Source organism: Zalophus californianus, chromosome 4 (genome assembly GCF_009762305.2).
Source record: "Zalophus californianus isolate mZalCal1 chromosome 4, mZalCal1.pri.v2, whole genome shotgun sequence".
Lineage (NCBI taxonomy): Eukaryota > Metazoa > Chordata > Mammalia > Carnivora > Otariidae > Zalophus > Zalophus californianus.
The window spans coordinates 31425045-31441690 of NC_045598.1; the positions used below are offsets into that span (position 1 = coordinate 31425045).

The window sequence follows — 16646 nt, forward strand, 5'->3', positions numbered from 1 at the left end:
TGGGAGCGATATGCTTAGTAACTGCTGTGGGAGGCCGGGAAAACTGTTGGCCACCGGGTGCTTCTGGCCACCATGCACAGTAGGAGGGGCAAATGCTGGAGGAGCTGGAGGCACTCTCTACAAGACCAACCAAGGGGGCGCTGGGGGAAGCTGCTGGCCTCATTCACCACTTTCCAAGATAAATTGAGAGAGCCTTGGAGGGAAAAAAAGTCTGAATTAAACTTGGTCTTGCAGCAAGGATCAAATCAAGGTTATGGCTGACACACACATCATAAAAACCTCTCAACAGTTAAAGTCTCTTCGAGAAAATACCCATAAGGACAATTAATGTCCTTATGCTCACAAATATCTTCAATGAGCAAAATAGGTGGAGGTAGGGAGACTAAAGATGTGCTTCTCTCCTTGAAGCCTTATAGGCTCAGAGGACTTGAACTGAGACAGGGTAGGAGTGCTGGGGCTGAGAAAGGAGATACACGTAGTAAATATAAGTATGTCTGGAAAAGAACTGTGGGTGTGGCTATCGACACGTGAGGCTGACTGGAATCTCAGAGGTAAGAAGGCTTTGAGACCACTGTACTACCTGAGTGATAAGAGACGGCAGCTACTCAAGACTTAAAATAGGAAGCCCCAGCTGTGCATAGACAGAAAGTGGTAAGCTGCACAAGGAGGGCATACTCTCCAAAGCCCTTTTTAGATGGGGGTGAGGATAATGGAAAAGGAAGCACTTCCTAGAGAGGGAGCCAAGGTCTATGGAGAACGATGCACAATAACAAAGAACAACAATAATGAACAAAAGCTACTTCCAGGAAGGAGAACCAAGACCTAAAGAAGGATCATTTCTCACCCTAAAGGGAGTGTTGTCTTCAGAATGAAAATGGACCTGCTGTCTCTTCCACTTGTCATCTTTCACAATGGGAGTGTATATGCTCATCAGTCTCTGTTCTACCCTCTGCCAAATCAAGTTGTGTGATGTACAGAAAACTTGTCCATTTGGGTCACAGATATCAGATCAAGTGGCCACATCTGGACTTCATAAAAAGACTACCAATTATCACCTATTTATACACTATTGTGCATTACCCAGAAATCCTGAACTTAGGAGTTTAATATCTGACAGGATGGGACTTTTTGGTTTTCTCCACTGGGAAGAAGGTGACTGTATTTTGCCTTCAGAGGGGAGCATGAGTTGAATATTTGGTGACCAGTGGTTGTTAATACATTCGCCAAAGATTTCTAACTCTCGTAGGCACTGAGTAGGATTGAATTTCCATTTTTTAAAAGAAGATCTTATTTATTTATTTGACAGAGAGAGACACAGCGAGAGAGGGAACACAAGCAGGGGGAGAGGGAGAGGGAGAAGCAGGCTTCCTGTGGAGCAGGGAGCCCGATGCGGGGCTCGATCCCAGGACCCTGGGATCATGACCTGAGCCAAAGGCAGACGCTTAACGACTGAGCCACCCAGGCGCCCCTCCATTTTTTTCATGATTGGATGATGCCAAGCGATTAGTTCTGGCCCATGAATTATAAGCGAAACTGAAGTGTTATTTCCAGTCATAGCACTTAATTGCTGATACAAGACCCCTCAAAACTGGATTTACCCTCTGGCATGCCAAGATGGTAACTACTCTTCCAGCTGGGTCTTGAGTGACAATAAGGAACCTCATGCTGTTTGCAATGGATGTGTAGCAAGTGCAAAAAATAAACCTTTGAGACCCTAATATTAAATCTTAATCTTAAACCAATGAGATTTGGCGGTTGTGATAATTAAACTGTTGACCCTGACTCCACTCAATCAATTCTAATGAACTCAATCAAATTTAATAAATATAATACATTCTAAAGACTGAAAACCCTCTTAATATCAGGAATGTATCTAAAAATATTCCTTCTTGCAAATGTAATTTCTCAAGAATAAAAAAGTCTTTAACAGATTTACTTTTAAAAATTCTGATTTTCTATAACAGTGTTGTCTGTGGAATAACTAGCTCTAATCACCTAATATCATTCTGTCACTGTTATGGGCAGAATTGTGATCCCCCCCTCTGTACCCCCACTCATATGATCAAGGCCTAACCCCAGTGCCTCAGAATGTTTGCAGGTAAGATCTTTAAACAGATAATTAAATAAGGTTTTTAGTGTAGGCCCTAACTCAATCTGACTGATGTCCTCATAAGAAGAGGAAATTTGGACACAGAAAGATCATGGGAGGACACAGCGGAGGAGGCCATCTGCAAGCCAAGGAGACAGAGCTCAGAAGAAGCCATACCTACTGAGACATTAGACTTACAGCCTCCAGAACTGTGAGAAAATAAATTTCTATCATTTAAGCCTTCTAGTCTGTGGTATTGTGTCATGGAAGACCTAGCCAACTATATAGTCACTCTATTAAATATTTAAATTCATAGGTATGCGTGATCAGCTTAAATTGGATAACATGTTCACCCCTTCGCAGGAGAGTAGGAAAACTTTATTTATATTACCACTAAGATCCCATGTAATAGGAACAGTGCAGTGCCCCCAAAGAAAAAAGGAGGAAGTGGGGATGAGCAGATTTCCACTAATATTTCATTCCTTTGAACATGGACATTCTGTTCCATAACCACAGTTCAATTATCACATCAAAAAATTTACCACTGGGGCGCCTGGGTGGCTCAGTTGGTTAAGCAACTGCCTTCGGCTCAGGTCATGATCCCGGAGTCCCGGGATCGAGTCTCACATCGGGCTCCCGGCTCAGCGGGGAGCCTGCTTCTCCCTCTGACCTTCTCCCCTCTCATGCTGTTTCTCTCTCTCTCTCTCTCTCTCAAATAAATAAATAAAATCTTTAAAAAAATAAAAAAATTTACCACTGATATAATACTATTATCTAATCTGTCATCCATAAAATTACCCAACTATCTCAAAAATGTGCTTTAAAAAAATTTTTTTTAGGGAGGAGGGGCAAAGGGAGAGGGAGAGAAACAATCCCAAGCAGGCTCCATACCCAGCATGGAGCCTGACACAGAGCTCAATCCCACAGTTCTGAGAACACGACCTGAGCCAAAGTCAAGAGTCAGATGCTTAACTGACTGAGCCACCCAGGCGCCCTTCAATAATGTTCTTTTTAAAATAAATTTTTAATTTGGGAATAATTTTAGATTTACAGTACAGCTTCAAAACTAGTAGAGAGTTCCCATATGCCCCTCACCTATTTCCCCTAGTGTTAATGTCTCATATTTTCAGAGTACAACTAAGAAACCCAGCACTGTTACATCACTATTAACTAAATTCCAGACTTTATTCATATTTCACTACTTTTTCCACAAATGTTCTTTTTCTATTCTAGGATCCAATCCAAGATATTACACTGCATTTAAACAAACAATGTTCTTTTTAACTGTTTTTTTTTTTTTTCCCAGTCCAGGATCCAAACCAGGATTACCCACTCCATTTAGTCATCATATTTCTTTAGATTCTTTTAATCTGGAACAATTCCTCAGCCTTTCAACATCTTTCATGACATTGATAATTTTGAAGAGTACAGGCCAGTTATTTTGTTGAATGTCCCTCATTTTTGGTTGGTCTGATGTTTCCTCATAATTAGATTTAAGCTATGCATTTTTGGGCAAGTATATCACATAAGCTATATTCTCAGCATTTCATGACAGAAGGCACAATGTTGACTTGTCTCATCATTGGTGATTTTAACTTTGACCACTTGCTTAAGGTGGCATCTGCCAGGTTTCTCCCTCGTAAAATTACCATTTTTTCCTTTGTAATTAATTTGCACGGGAAATATCCTGTTTCTCATGAAAAATGTATTAGTGTCTAATAGAATAGAACATTAGCTCCATGAGGGCAAGTATTTTTATCTGTTTTGTTCACTAGTACACATCTAAATCAATGCCTGGTACATAATAGGAACTCGATCAACGTTTTTGTTGAAAGAATACTGGATATATGCTTACAATAAGGCCTGTCGGTGTACACACATTTTATTTTAAAGGGTGGGGGCAGATGGTTGAGGGGAAAAGGTCTAAAAAATCCTGCAAAAGAGAAATTATCTCAAACCTGGTCTGGGAAAAGGGTTTTGTTTTTGTTTTGCATAATTCATGGGGAAAATGATCATTCTGGGATAATTCTCAGAAGAATGATCATTCCTAATAAAAAATTTTAACATGACTTTAATGGAATTAAGACTTGTAGAAACCAGTCGTTTCCCCACCTTGATGCCTGTCAGATATACTCTTTTCGTAGTTAGCCAAAAATGATTATGTAATCCATCTCTTTTCCACTTATAAAGTCTTTTCCCTAAGTGAAACTTGAAATTCGCCTCTTGCCAATGTTCCTTTATAGCAAGACTATATATAAAAAAAAAAAAACCCACAAAAAGCAAAACACACACATACACACACACCAAACTTTGAGGGGCGCCTGGGTGGCTCAGACGTTTAAGCACCGGATTCTTGATTTCCGCTCAGGTCATGATCTCAGGGTCCTGGGATTGAGCTCTGTCTCTGGCTCCATGCTCAGCAGGGAGTCATCTTCAGGATTCTCTCTCTCCCTCCGCCTTTCCCCACTGCTTGCTCTCTCTCTCTCTCTAAAATAAATAATCTTTAAAAAAAAACAAACTAAACTTTGAAAACATACTCATAATTAGCCTGACTGAAACAAAAAAACCTTTTTAACAGGGCCCTAATACATTAAACAGTTTATATTTTAAAAAAGTATTTAAAATAAAACGTATTTATGTTATTCCTGTGTTACTCAAAGAAGTTTGTTTTTATTTATTTATTTTTTTAAAAGATTTATTTATTTATTTTGAGAGAGTGAGAATGAGAGGGAAAGTACATGAGAGCGGGGAGGGTTAGAGGGAGAAGCAGGCCCCGGAGCCCGATGCGGGACTCGATCCCGGGACTCCAGGATCATGTTTGTTTTTAAAAAGAAAATGAAAGAACTCATACTTGGCCACAGTCCGTTTTCCTTTTCATAAATTACTCTTTTCTATTTGCCGTGCGGATATGGCATATATTTTTTATATGTCATGTCTATATTAATAAATAAAGATTACGTACACATTTCCCTTCAGTATAACCAGAGCTCTCCCATGAAGCTCAGGTGCCGCCAAATCAGAAATCTCTACCAGGTAGAGGAAACCCCTACTACTTTCCGGACAAAAACTCCACGAGCCACGTGGGAAATGTACTCTCAAATGGATTTATTTCCCCAGAAGACCCTGGGAAACTGGGCGGGTCGCTACGTCTGCGCACGCGCAGGGGGCTATCTGGACGTGTCCTGAGTTCTCCGGCTTGTTTGGGTGCCGAGCTGCCGATGACCATGAAGGGCAGGAGGGACCGTTGAAGAGCAAAGGCCGGCTTGTTGGTTCATGCAAAAGAAGTAAAACTGTAGGTAACCCCTCTGCACGGGACCATTTGGCTCAGAGAAAGCTGAGGAAGGGCCGGGCTCCCACTGCCCTGGGGTGGAGCCCAGGTCTGGCTGGGGTGCGGCGGGTCAGTGCGTCGCTGTGTTGTAGGTGCTGTGCACTGCGTAGGGAGCCCACACCTGGGCATTGAATTGAATCTAATCTCGTTCCAGGAGCCTTTTGACTCGCAAATGGTAGTAAACATCAAGACGGCGGGGACGAGAACCAGTATACCCAGTGCCAGACACTGTTAAGCACTTTTCAAAGAGTATGGCATTTATTTATCATGGTTATTCTGCGATGTTAATGTCCTCATCGTTTTAGAGAGAGATGCGGAGTTACCTGCTTAAGATCACACAGCCAGTAAGTGGAAGCGATAGTATTCAAACTTGGAGCACTTTTACCTGAAATTTCATTTCTTTTTGTAACGTAGTACTCTGCCTAAAACAAAAAAGTTAGTTTGTATTGTTTCTGAGGAGTGAGTGCTAAGTGAATTTCAACTTGTGAGCACTGTTTTTTGAGAGAACTCTTGGTGTCCCTGCAGGAAGACTGTGTAATTGAACTGTGGGCCCCTCTTGAGTATTCCTGCCTGTTTCAGTTTCCAGCAGCCCTGGTTAAAATCCCCAAGGCCAACCTAGGGCCGCAGGTGATGGTGAATTTACAGACTTGGGGCCCAACGTGAAGGTTCCAGTTGGAGTGTTGCTTGTCTGTCCTCCAGTCCATCTTTTCTAGAAGAAGGAAAGGGGGAAGAGACTCTCCTGAACTGTGACTTTTTATCCCATTTTAGGAGAGACAGGAATCAACGTTTGTCCTGCTTATCTAGTGAGAGAAGGGCTTGACTCAAGGCGTTCCATGTGAGTGCCTTCAAGGACTTTGTCAGTAGGGGTATCCTAAGTATTTGAGGAGAGAGGTGAGAATTACAGAAAAACAGAGAATCGGGTGTATGTGGTCAGGCCCCACAAGAAGAGGAAACTCGCTTGGAGGAGGAGGAGGGTATGATCAAGGAAAGGAAGAATTAAGAACTACTTGCCAAAAGAAACTGTTTCTTTGCGAAACACATTCTCTCCTCCACTCCGCGTCTGCCACCCCTCCCTTTGTCCCTGTCTCCTTCCCTCTCCCTCCTTCTCTGGGCTCTCACAAACACACATTAGTACAGATGTGATCCCTTCATTTCCTATTAGTCCATTGGATCTTCCAAAATTAGGCTGGTTCTATACCATTTGTTGTTACATTTGCCTTTTGGGGATACTGATTCCCTCTCTCCCCTTACCTAAATGCAGAAATACTTTACAGAGTAATCAGTGACTAGTAGTCCTAGAAGGTCTTTCAGGAATCTTCTAGGTTCTCCATTTTAAGAAGGAATGAAACAGCCCAGAGATGGCCATTGAGTGCCTGCAACCTCACAGCTTATTAATGGCTAAGTTAGGCCCAAATCCAGTCTTTAATTCCCAGACTGTTGTTCTTTTTCCTGCCTCACAGTTCCTTGGGGCCCAAGTTGCTTAATAAGTTTCTTTAGAAAATGCATAGCAAGGAGAAAACCAACACTAAAGAAAGGTTTATCCATTAATTCATTCAGCAAACATTTGCTAAGTATCTGTTGTGGACCAAACACCGTTCTGGTGCTTGGGATACCACAGTCAACGAAACGGAGCCCCCTTTTTTTTTCCATGGAAGGAAATAAATGAAACCCAAATGAACAGGTACATAATCTGTGCTCTGAGGAAAAGGAGTAAAGGTGTCCAGAATGATGGTGACAGTGAGGGAAGCTATTTTATATGAGGTGGCCAAGAAAAGCCTCCCTGCTAAATGACATGGCGAATGTAGAGTGAGCTGCGCAGTATCTGGGTTTTTCCTGGGGAAGAACTGTTCAAACAGAAGAAATGTACAGAGATCCTGAGTAATCAACCTTGGTATTTGGGAGGAACAGCAAGAAAGCTGAAGGTCTGATCAGGGTGAGCTGAAGAGAGTGATTGAAAGACTGAAGTAGATGAGATTAGAAGAGGTGGAACCAAGATGGTGTAGGGACTCAGACCTTGGCTTAAATTTTGTATCTTTGTAAATTGTATATGTATAGCTGGTTTTTTACATATGTATATGTATATATGTACAAATATCTTTGAAAAAGTAATGCATTATAAAAAATTTTGAAAGTACAAGTATAAAATAAAAGTTACATATGACCCAGCTATCTCTTTACAACCCTAAATAATAGTTATTTACATTTTGATATATGACTGCCAAGATTGTGTGTCTCTGTGTCTGTGTGCATATTTTTTTAAATATGATATATCTTACCAAATACTTTTTTTAAAAGGTTTTATTTATTTATTTGTCAGAGAGAGAGAGAGAACCTAAGCAGGGGGAGTGGCAGGCAGAGGGAGAAGCGGACTCCCTACTGAGCAAGGAACCCGATGTGGGACTCGATCCCGGGACCCCAGGATCACGACCTGAGCCGAAGGTAGACATTTAACCGACTGAGCCACCCAGGTGTCCCTGTGTGCATATTTTTTTAAAAGCGCAGGGAAGAAAAAAAGAAGATAGCAGGAGGGAAAGAATGAAGGGGGGAAATCGGAGGGAGAGATGAACCATGAGAGACGATGGACTCTGAAAAACAAACTGAGGGTTCTAGAGGGGAGGGGGTTGGGGGGATGGGTTAGCCTGGTGATGGGTATTAAAGAGGGCACGTTCTGCGTGGAGCACTGGGTGTTATGCACAAACAATGAATCATGGAACACTACATCAAAAACTAATGATGTAATGTATGGTGATTAACATAACATAATAAAAAAAGTGCAGGGAAGGATCATATTATGTATTTTAATGTACTTTTTTCACCTACAAATGTAAATGGAACCTCTTCTAACAATATCTTCCTATAGCATTTTTTAAAAATCAACACCATATTAATGGATATTTAGGCTGTTTTCAGGGCTTTCATATTATAAGAAATGAAGTGAAAACATTACTTTTTATCTCTCCTTTATTTTTAAAAATAATTACAATTTTACTAAGTGCTTACCATGTGCCATATATTGTTCTGAATGCTTTACATGTATTAACTTAGTTGATCTTCACAAAATCCTATGACATATGTACTATTATTACCAGCATTTTGCAGATAGGAAAAGTGAGCTACAGAGTGGTTAAGATAACTCTTTCAGGGTCACACTGCCAGTAGGTGGAGTAGCTGAATTTGAACCCAGGCTGCCTGACTCCCCAGCCCAGGCTTTAATCTTTGCATCCATCCCTTTTTATTTCTTTAGGATTAATTTCTGGGAGAAAAGAAATCACCAGATAACAAATGAACAGTAAATTATAATAGATCAATAGGGAAGAAATGTGTACGTCTACCCAAAAGAGAACATCCTTGTCCAAGATTCCTACTATCATATCAGAATTAAAAGTGGACAAGTTACTGCTTCCAGCATGTGGACTTCCCTGACTTGCAAGTAGCCTTTTCTGTAGCTGGCATATGAGTACTTATTTGTAGGCTGGAAAGGCAGAGAAATCCCTGAAGTCTTGTTTTCATAGATCTGTGTCCTTTCCCGTGAGCATCGGAAAATGACCAGTTTCCAGGCAGGACACTCATCCATCCATCCATCTGTCCATTCAGTTATTCATTCACATTTCACTTTGTTTTCTGGTGGATTTGCAGGGACTTATAAGAATCCATATACTGACATGGAAAAGTATTACTATATGAGAAACAGGAGAAATATAGATAGACATTTAAATTGAATACAAACTTAGCCTATATGAAGACCATTGGGTCTGCACACCATTTGTAATGTTGAGATGCAAATGTGTGCTTAATCTTGGCAGTCAGAAAAAGGATACCCAATCAGTGAATTCTTGGCCTTGTCCTAGAGAATAAAGTATAACAATTCCACAGATAAAGGTTTGCCTGGCACGGACTATGAAAGAAAAATTGGGGTATTTATTATGTAGGAGATTTGTGTAGTTGCAGTAGCAGTTTTCATATGACCATTGTTTAGTGTCCTTTTGTATAAACAGAATACATGAGACCAAAGCAATGCTCAATGAACTTAATATTTTCTCTCTTTTTCCTTCTCTTCCTCGCTCCCTCCCCACATATATGGATGTATATATATCTGTGTATATATACATGTGTGTATATAGGTGTATAGTTTGTATATGATTTTGTTCTCACAAATTTTAATTCTGAGTCAAGTATATAGTAGTTTTTAGTTACTCTGTGTAACTTACTGCAAATTCAGAACAATGAACATGATCAGAGGAATTACTCTGAATCCCCTCCACATCCCCCAGCAGTACTCGCTACAGGTTGAAGATGAATGTGCTGCTACAGGGATCAGTGACATTCCCGGATGTAGCTGTGGACTTCACCCCAGAGGAGTGGCAGCTGCTTGACTGTGAGCAGAGAACCTTGTATTGGGATGTGATGTTGGAGGACTTTAGAAACCTCATCTCAGTGGGTAAGGACAGTGGGTGGTAACTCTTCAGGGGAGCTAAGAATATACTCCTAGCACCCTGCCTTTAGGATTTGTGGAAGCTCTGGACATTCTGAAGCATTCCTGAGTTTGGCCCTGAATGTTAGTGGTCACAGATTCTTAATCCCCTTTGAGATGATGCATAAACAGATAGAGGGTTTATGCTTCTGCCTCCCCAGTGGAGGAGAAGGGTCTTTTCTGTTCCAAAGCCTGTTTGTCATCCTTTCCAGGCCCTGAGACTCAAGGAGACAGACCTGAATTGCGAGGTAGTCGTTTGTCTCTGGCACTTGGTCTCCAGTTCTGTGTTGTTTCCCATGAACAGGGGGCCCAGTTACCAAAACAAAAGCGATCTTCAAGGCAGAGCAAGGACAAGAGCCATGGATGGGAGAAGGGGCGAACCCACGTTGGCGCCATCCAGGTGAGTGAAAGAAAACCAGGTAGATGGGAGTCTTTGGAATTGAGATTCCAGTTGGTCAGTGAGGGACAGGTCCCTCTGAAGCAGCTCTTTCAGGAAGCCCTTCTTAAAAGCCACACAGCTTTGGAAGTGACTGAGTCCACTTGACATAACATCGTCAGATCCCCAGATGACACCTTCACTCACTCTGCTCACATAGCCACTCTTTCTCTTTGCTCAGCTTTTGTATGGAGGGAGGTCCCTCTCCTCTCTGCCCTGGCTCCCTGCACTGCCTGTTCCATGGAGGTCCTTGCTTTGTTCTCTTAATTCCTAAAATCTTCATTCTTTTTTTCCTCAACATGAGCACAGATCTTTTCCATACATCTGGTTCTTATAAGGTAATCAGATCATATAGATTGAGAAATAAGGAATGAGCTAAGAACCTAGAGTGTTGCACTAATAATCCCTCTTAATGGAAGGGAATCAAATCTCAGAAATAATGAAGAACCATCTTCTTCCCCTTTTCCCTAACATTATTATATCAGTGGACTTAGTGTTGTAGGATTTGAGCTCGGCAGTGATGATGTTACACTGGACAAGGTGTGGCATCATGGTAACAATCCGAACTGACCTACTTGATCATAAGCTATATAAAGGCAAAGGTTGCTAAAAACTAGAAGTCTTCTGTTTCATGTCCCCAGAGTTAATAGAAGTCATTAAGTGTGGAAACCAAAATGGGAAATTTGAGTTGAAGCATGTGGTATCACGGGCAAAGCAGGGTTCTGGAAACATATCTGGGAGATTGAAAGAGGTTATAACTAAAAAGCAGTTCATTTTCAGGACAAAGTCATATCAAGTGGTGGAAATGATATATTCAAAAGGAATTTATGTCTGGTCATTTTTTAAAAAAAGATTTATTTGAGAGTGAGAGAGAAAGCACGAGTGGGGGAAGGACAGAAGGAGAGGGAGAGAGAATTCCTAAGCAGACTACCTCCCGTCCCGAGTGTGGAGCCCGACGCAGGGCTCGATCCAAGGACCCTGAGATCATGACCTGAGCCTAAATTGAGTCAGATGCTTAACCGACTGAGCCACCCAGGTGCCGCATATATGTTTGACTATTTTAAATATCTCATATGAGTGGAATCTTGAAATATTTATCCTTCTGTGACTGGCTTATTCACTTAGCCTAATGTCCTCAGGGTTCATTCATATAGCTTATGATGGATTTCCTTCTTTTTAAAAGTACATATGTATATGCTATGTTTTCTTCATCCCTTTATCTGTTGATTAACATTAGATTATTTCCAATTCTTGGCTATTGTGAATATTGCTGCAATTAGCATGAGAGTGTAAACATCTCTAGGAAATCCTGTTTTCAGTTTTCTGATAAATGCCCAGAAGTGGGATTGCTGGATCATATAGTGGTGCTATTTTTGATATTTTGAGGAAATTCCATACTGTTTTCCACAGTGGCTCCATCATTTCACGTTACCACCCACAGTGCACCAGGTTCTAGTAGCCCCACATCTTTGCCAGTACTGGTTATTTTCTGTTGTTGTTTTATAATAGACATCCTAACAGATGCAAGGTGTGATCTTACTGTGGTTTTGATTTGCATTTCCCTGATTAATGATACTGAACATCTTTTCATACCTGTTGACCATTTATGTCTCCTTTGGAAATAGGTCTATTCAAGTCCTTTGCCCATTTTTTTTGCTGTTCAGTTGTGGGGGTTCCTTATGGATTTGGGATATTAACCTCTTTTTTTTTTTAAGATTTTATTTATTTATTTTGACAGAGAGAGACACAGCGAGAGAGGGAACACAAGCGGGGTGGGGGGTGGGAGAGGGAGAAGCAGGCTTCCCCCTGAGCAGGGAGCCCGATGCGGGACCCAATCCCAGGACCCTGGGATCATGACCTGAGCCGAAGGCAGACGCTTAATGACTGAGCCACCCAGGCGCCCCGGGATATTAACCTCCTATCTGATAAATGTTTTTAGAATATTTTCTCCCTTCTGTAGGTTGCCTTTTCACTCTGCTGATTGTTTCCTCTGCTGCACAGAAGCTTTTGAATTTGATGTGGTCCCACTTGTCTATGTTTGCTTTTGCTGCCAGTGCTTTTGGAGTCATGCAAGGAAATCTTTGCCAAAACCAGTCATATGAAGCTTTTCCCCTATGTTTTCTTCTAGGAGTTTTATAGTTTCAGGTCTTATATTTTAAGTCTCTAATACATTTTTGTATATGGTGTAAGATTAGGGTCCATTTTCATTCTTTTACATGTGGATATCTAGTTTTTCCAGATATCAGCCATTAGTTGAAGAGATCCTTTCCCCATTGTGTAGTCTTGACTCACTTGTTGAAAACCATGTAAGCGTGGGTTTATTTCTGGGCTCTCTCTTCTGTTCCACTAATCTATATATCTGTCTTTATGCCAGGACTGTACTGTTTTGATTACTGTAATTTGGTAACATGGTTTCAAGTCAGGAAGTGTGAGGCCTCCTGCTTCTTCTTTCTCAGGAATGTTTTAGCTGTTTGAATCCTTTGTGGTTCCATATGAATTTCAGAATGTTTTTTTCTATTTCTGCAAAAAATGCCATTGGAATTGCATTGAATCTATAGATCACTTTGGTTAGTATGGACATTTGAACAATATTAAGTCTTCTAGTCCATGAACACAAGCTGTCTTTCCACTTACTTGTCTTCAATTTCTTTCAGCAGTATTTTGTAGTTGTCAGTATACAAGTTTTCCACCTCCTTGGTTAAGTTTATTCTTAATAATAATAAACAATAGATTCTTTCTGATGCTATTGTAAAAAGGATTGTTTTCTTAATTTCCTTTTTGGATTGTTTGTTTTAGTGTATGGAAACACAACAGATTTTTGTATGCTGACTTTGCATCCTGCAACTTGCCAAATTTGTGTATTAGCTCTAATAGTGTTTTTTTGTGGAATCTTTAGGGTTGTGTTCATATGAGACCATATCCTCTGTGAACAGAGGTATTTTTATGTCTTCCTTTCTAGTTTGGATACCTTTACTTCTTTTTCTTACCTAATCGGTCTTGCTAGGACTTCAGGACTATGTTGAATAGAAGTGGTCAGAATAGGCATCCTTGCTGACATTATATACTTTAAATTTTTTCTTTTTATAACATGAGATTGGAAAGAGTAACTGGGAATATTTCATTTTACACCTTTTTAGAAGCTATCTGCTTACTCAGTGATGCACTAGAGAGAGAGGAGGGAAGCGAAGACAATTTTTTGAACCAAGATATGTTCACCTTCGAGAAAACACTGACCAACGAGAGAGTCCAAAATTATAATCTGAGTATAAAATGTATTTCTTTAAGACAAACACAACGTAAATGTGAGTCAAATGGAAAGAGTCTGCAACCTAATTCACACTTGCTCAGTTATAATAAAAGTCATATCGGAGAAAATTCTTATGAATACAAGGAATGTGGAAAAGCCTTCAAAAACAAGTTTTGTCTCATTAGGCATGAAAAAAAGCCTACAAGAAAAAAAAACCTTTGGATGCCCTGAATGTGGGAAAGCCTTCCCAAAGAAGTCTTGTCTCATTAGACATGAAAAGAAACATACAAGGAAAAACCTTTGAATGCAATTACTGTGGGAAAGCCTTTAACAGTAAGGGACACCTTATAGCTCATCAAAAAATTCATAGTGGAGAGAGGCCCTATGTATGCAATGATTGTGGGAAAGCGTTTATGCATAAAGCACAACTGGTGGTCCACCAGAGACTCCACACGGGAGAGAAACCTTACAAATGCCATCAGTGCGGGAAGTCATTCACTTGGAACTCCTCCTTTACCCAACATGTGAAATCGCATACACTTGAGAACTCGTTTGAATGTAAGGAATGTGGGAAAACCTTCAGGTATAGCTCATCCCTTTATAAACATTCTCGAATTCATACAGGAGAGAAACCGTACAGATGTAGAGAATGTGGCAAGGCCTTTGCAGACTCCTCAGTGCTAGTCATGCATCAGAGGATTCATACAGGTGAGAAACCCCATGGGTGTACTAAATGTGGCAAAGCCTTCATCAAGAAGTTACATCTCCTTAAACATTACTTAACTCATACAGCAGAGCAACAAAACAAATGTAGTGCATGTAGGCAATCTTTTAACCAGAAACACATCTCATTCTCCATCAAAGGAGTCATAAAAACAGGGAAGCTGTGTGAATGGGGGAAAACTTACAATTAGTTAGCCTTTTAATAAAGTGGCAAAGAATTCATCATGAGAAAAACTCTATCAATTGGATAGATATGGAAAAGCATGTTCTGAAATTCATATTCTGTGATACTACTAATTTTATTGAGAAGATTACAGAAAATTTTGCATTATAAATTGGCAATTTTACTGTATAGCATAAAACTGAGGAGGTTGTAAAAAATTTAAAAATCAAGGCATCAAGCTGACTGTAATTACATATATGTACTGCCCCAGTTTATGATTGTCATACAAGTTATACAAATGTCTGCATTGCTTAAATTTGTATAACCATAGGTTTGAAATATATGCTAAGCACTTATACAGAATTTTATCTGTTATGGTGATGGTTACACAGCATTGTGATTGTACTTAATGCCAATGAATTATACACTTAAAATGGTTAAAATGGTAAATTTTATGGTGTGTATATTTTATTGCAATAAAAAATATATAAATAAAACTCTCAACTGGGATTATGTCTGGTAAACACCATCATCTCTTCAAACCTAAAATGACCATATGCAGGCTTGCCAGTTATAAGTGAAATCATGTGGCTTATTATATAGACCATTTCGTGGCATGTATGAAATTGTGGCAGTTGTGCCTGAACCTTCTGGAGCCTCCTTTTAAATAATAGAAGTTAGGTACAGTGATGAAGTCTTGTACTGCCTCTGCTCAACTGAGGACATCGGGTAATATGTTTTCTTGTCTATGCAGAACACCAAAGCATGTGTGTGTGTGTTTAATCCTGATTAGTCACTGAAGAAAGAAAGCAGCTGTGTTTCGTACTCTAAGCACTTAGTACAGGAAAAGAGGCATTTCTTCAGGTAAATACTCATGTAAATAAAAGCCATCCTATTTCACTGGCTCAGCTACGTAAGTAGGAGTGAACCTAGCTCAAGTAGCTTATAACTGGGGTACTTTGTTTAGAAAAATTAGGCGGCATGATACTCTGCAGAGACTTCTGGAAGAAAATTATTACTTTCTCGTTTTGGAAATTGATTGAGTGAAATCTCAGGCTTGTTTGGAAGTTTCTGGGTGACTAGCATAGGTGTTGCATCAAGCTATTTGAAAAGCTTTTCTGCTTTCATGAGCTGCTTGGCAGGTATTTTATAATTTGACATTATGTAAATTCTGTGTTTTCGCTTTTAAAACACATGAACCAACAATGGTTTAAATGGAAATTTTATATTTCACTTTAAATGTTCATTGATAACGTAAAAAAGTCTTTAAACCCTTTCTTCGGTGGTTGTGAGGCTTATACAGCATTGAGCTTGAACCTAAATTCACCAAATCAGGTTTTCTCTTGCAAGCCTAAGGTTTTGGATTAAATGTATGAACTTGGAATTATTTTTCTTTCTTGAGCATTTTTGTAGGTGATGATGGGTGAAGACTTACGCATGAGAGTGATTTTCAGAATATCCATCAGATCTAAGTTAAGCCTGTCTTACAAGGTTTTCAATACTAAGACTACATGCTAATTAAACAGGTAGTCACACCAAATCACTTGGCAAACCACAAAAGTGTATATGTAAAATTATAAACTCAGGGAGTTTTTCTCAAGTTCAACTGCCTTATCTCTCATTTCCTTTTAAAGCTGTCGTTTTGCTTTATTTAACATTACTCTTCCCCTCCTAGTTCTTTCTCAGCTCCTGTCCTTAGCAGTAATAGCATCTGAGCAAGTACAAACTTTAAGACAGCAAGAACACTCCCTTAGGGGTGTAGAATGTCTCATTGCTGTGAGAATTATGCGAGACTCTTAAGAGAGGTCTTGTGCATCGGGGGGCAGACTGAGAATGAGGAGACTGGGAGTGTTATTTGACATTATGGTCTGAGCTCTATGAACTAAAATGTTTGCTCCCTTTCTTAAATGCTGTAATTAATAGATTAAAGAATTAGCTAAGTATGAACCAAAATTAAATGTTTGAAAAGTTGAAACAAAGAAAATTTTTTCCTATTTAACCTAAGTCATTGTCAGGCGCTAAAACAAAGTCATGAATCCCACTAATTCTAATGCATTTCATAGGGCTAGAGCTCATGTTTGAGAAGGGGAAACTGGTCTACACTGTGTACATATTATGCGAGTGCATAAATTAGCAACATTTTGAGATTAAGTGTGAGGTGTGCAGAACATCATGTCAACTAATCAAGT

At 39.9% G+C, this 16646-nt stretch overlaps 1 protein-coding gene across 1 annotated transcript; it reads left to right on the forward strand.

Moving 5' to 3' along the window:
- The first annotated feature begins 9710 nt into the window (after positions 1 to 9710).
- On the forward strand, positions 9711 to 14719 carry LOC113935558 (zinc finger protein 684-like). The gene is given in 5 exon segments (XM_035727167.1): positions 9711 to 9855; positions 10193 to 10288; positions 13462 to 13778; positions 13780 to 13868; positions 13870 to 14719. Coding segments are annotated over 5 exon segments (1263 nt in total). The 3' UTR covers positions 14486 to 14719.
- The last annotated feature ends 1927 nt before the right edge of the window (positions 14720 to 16646 follow it).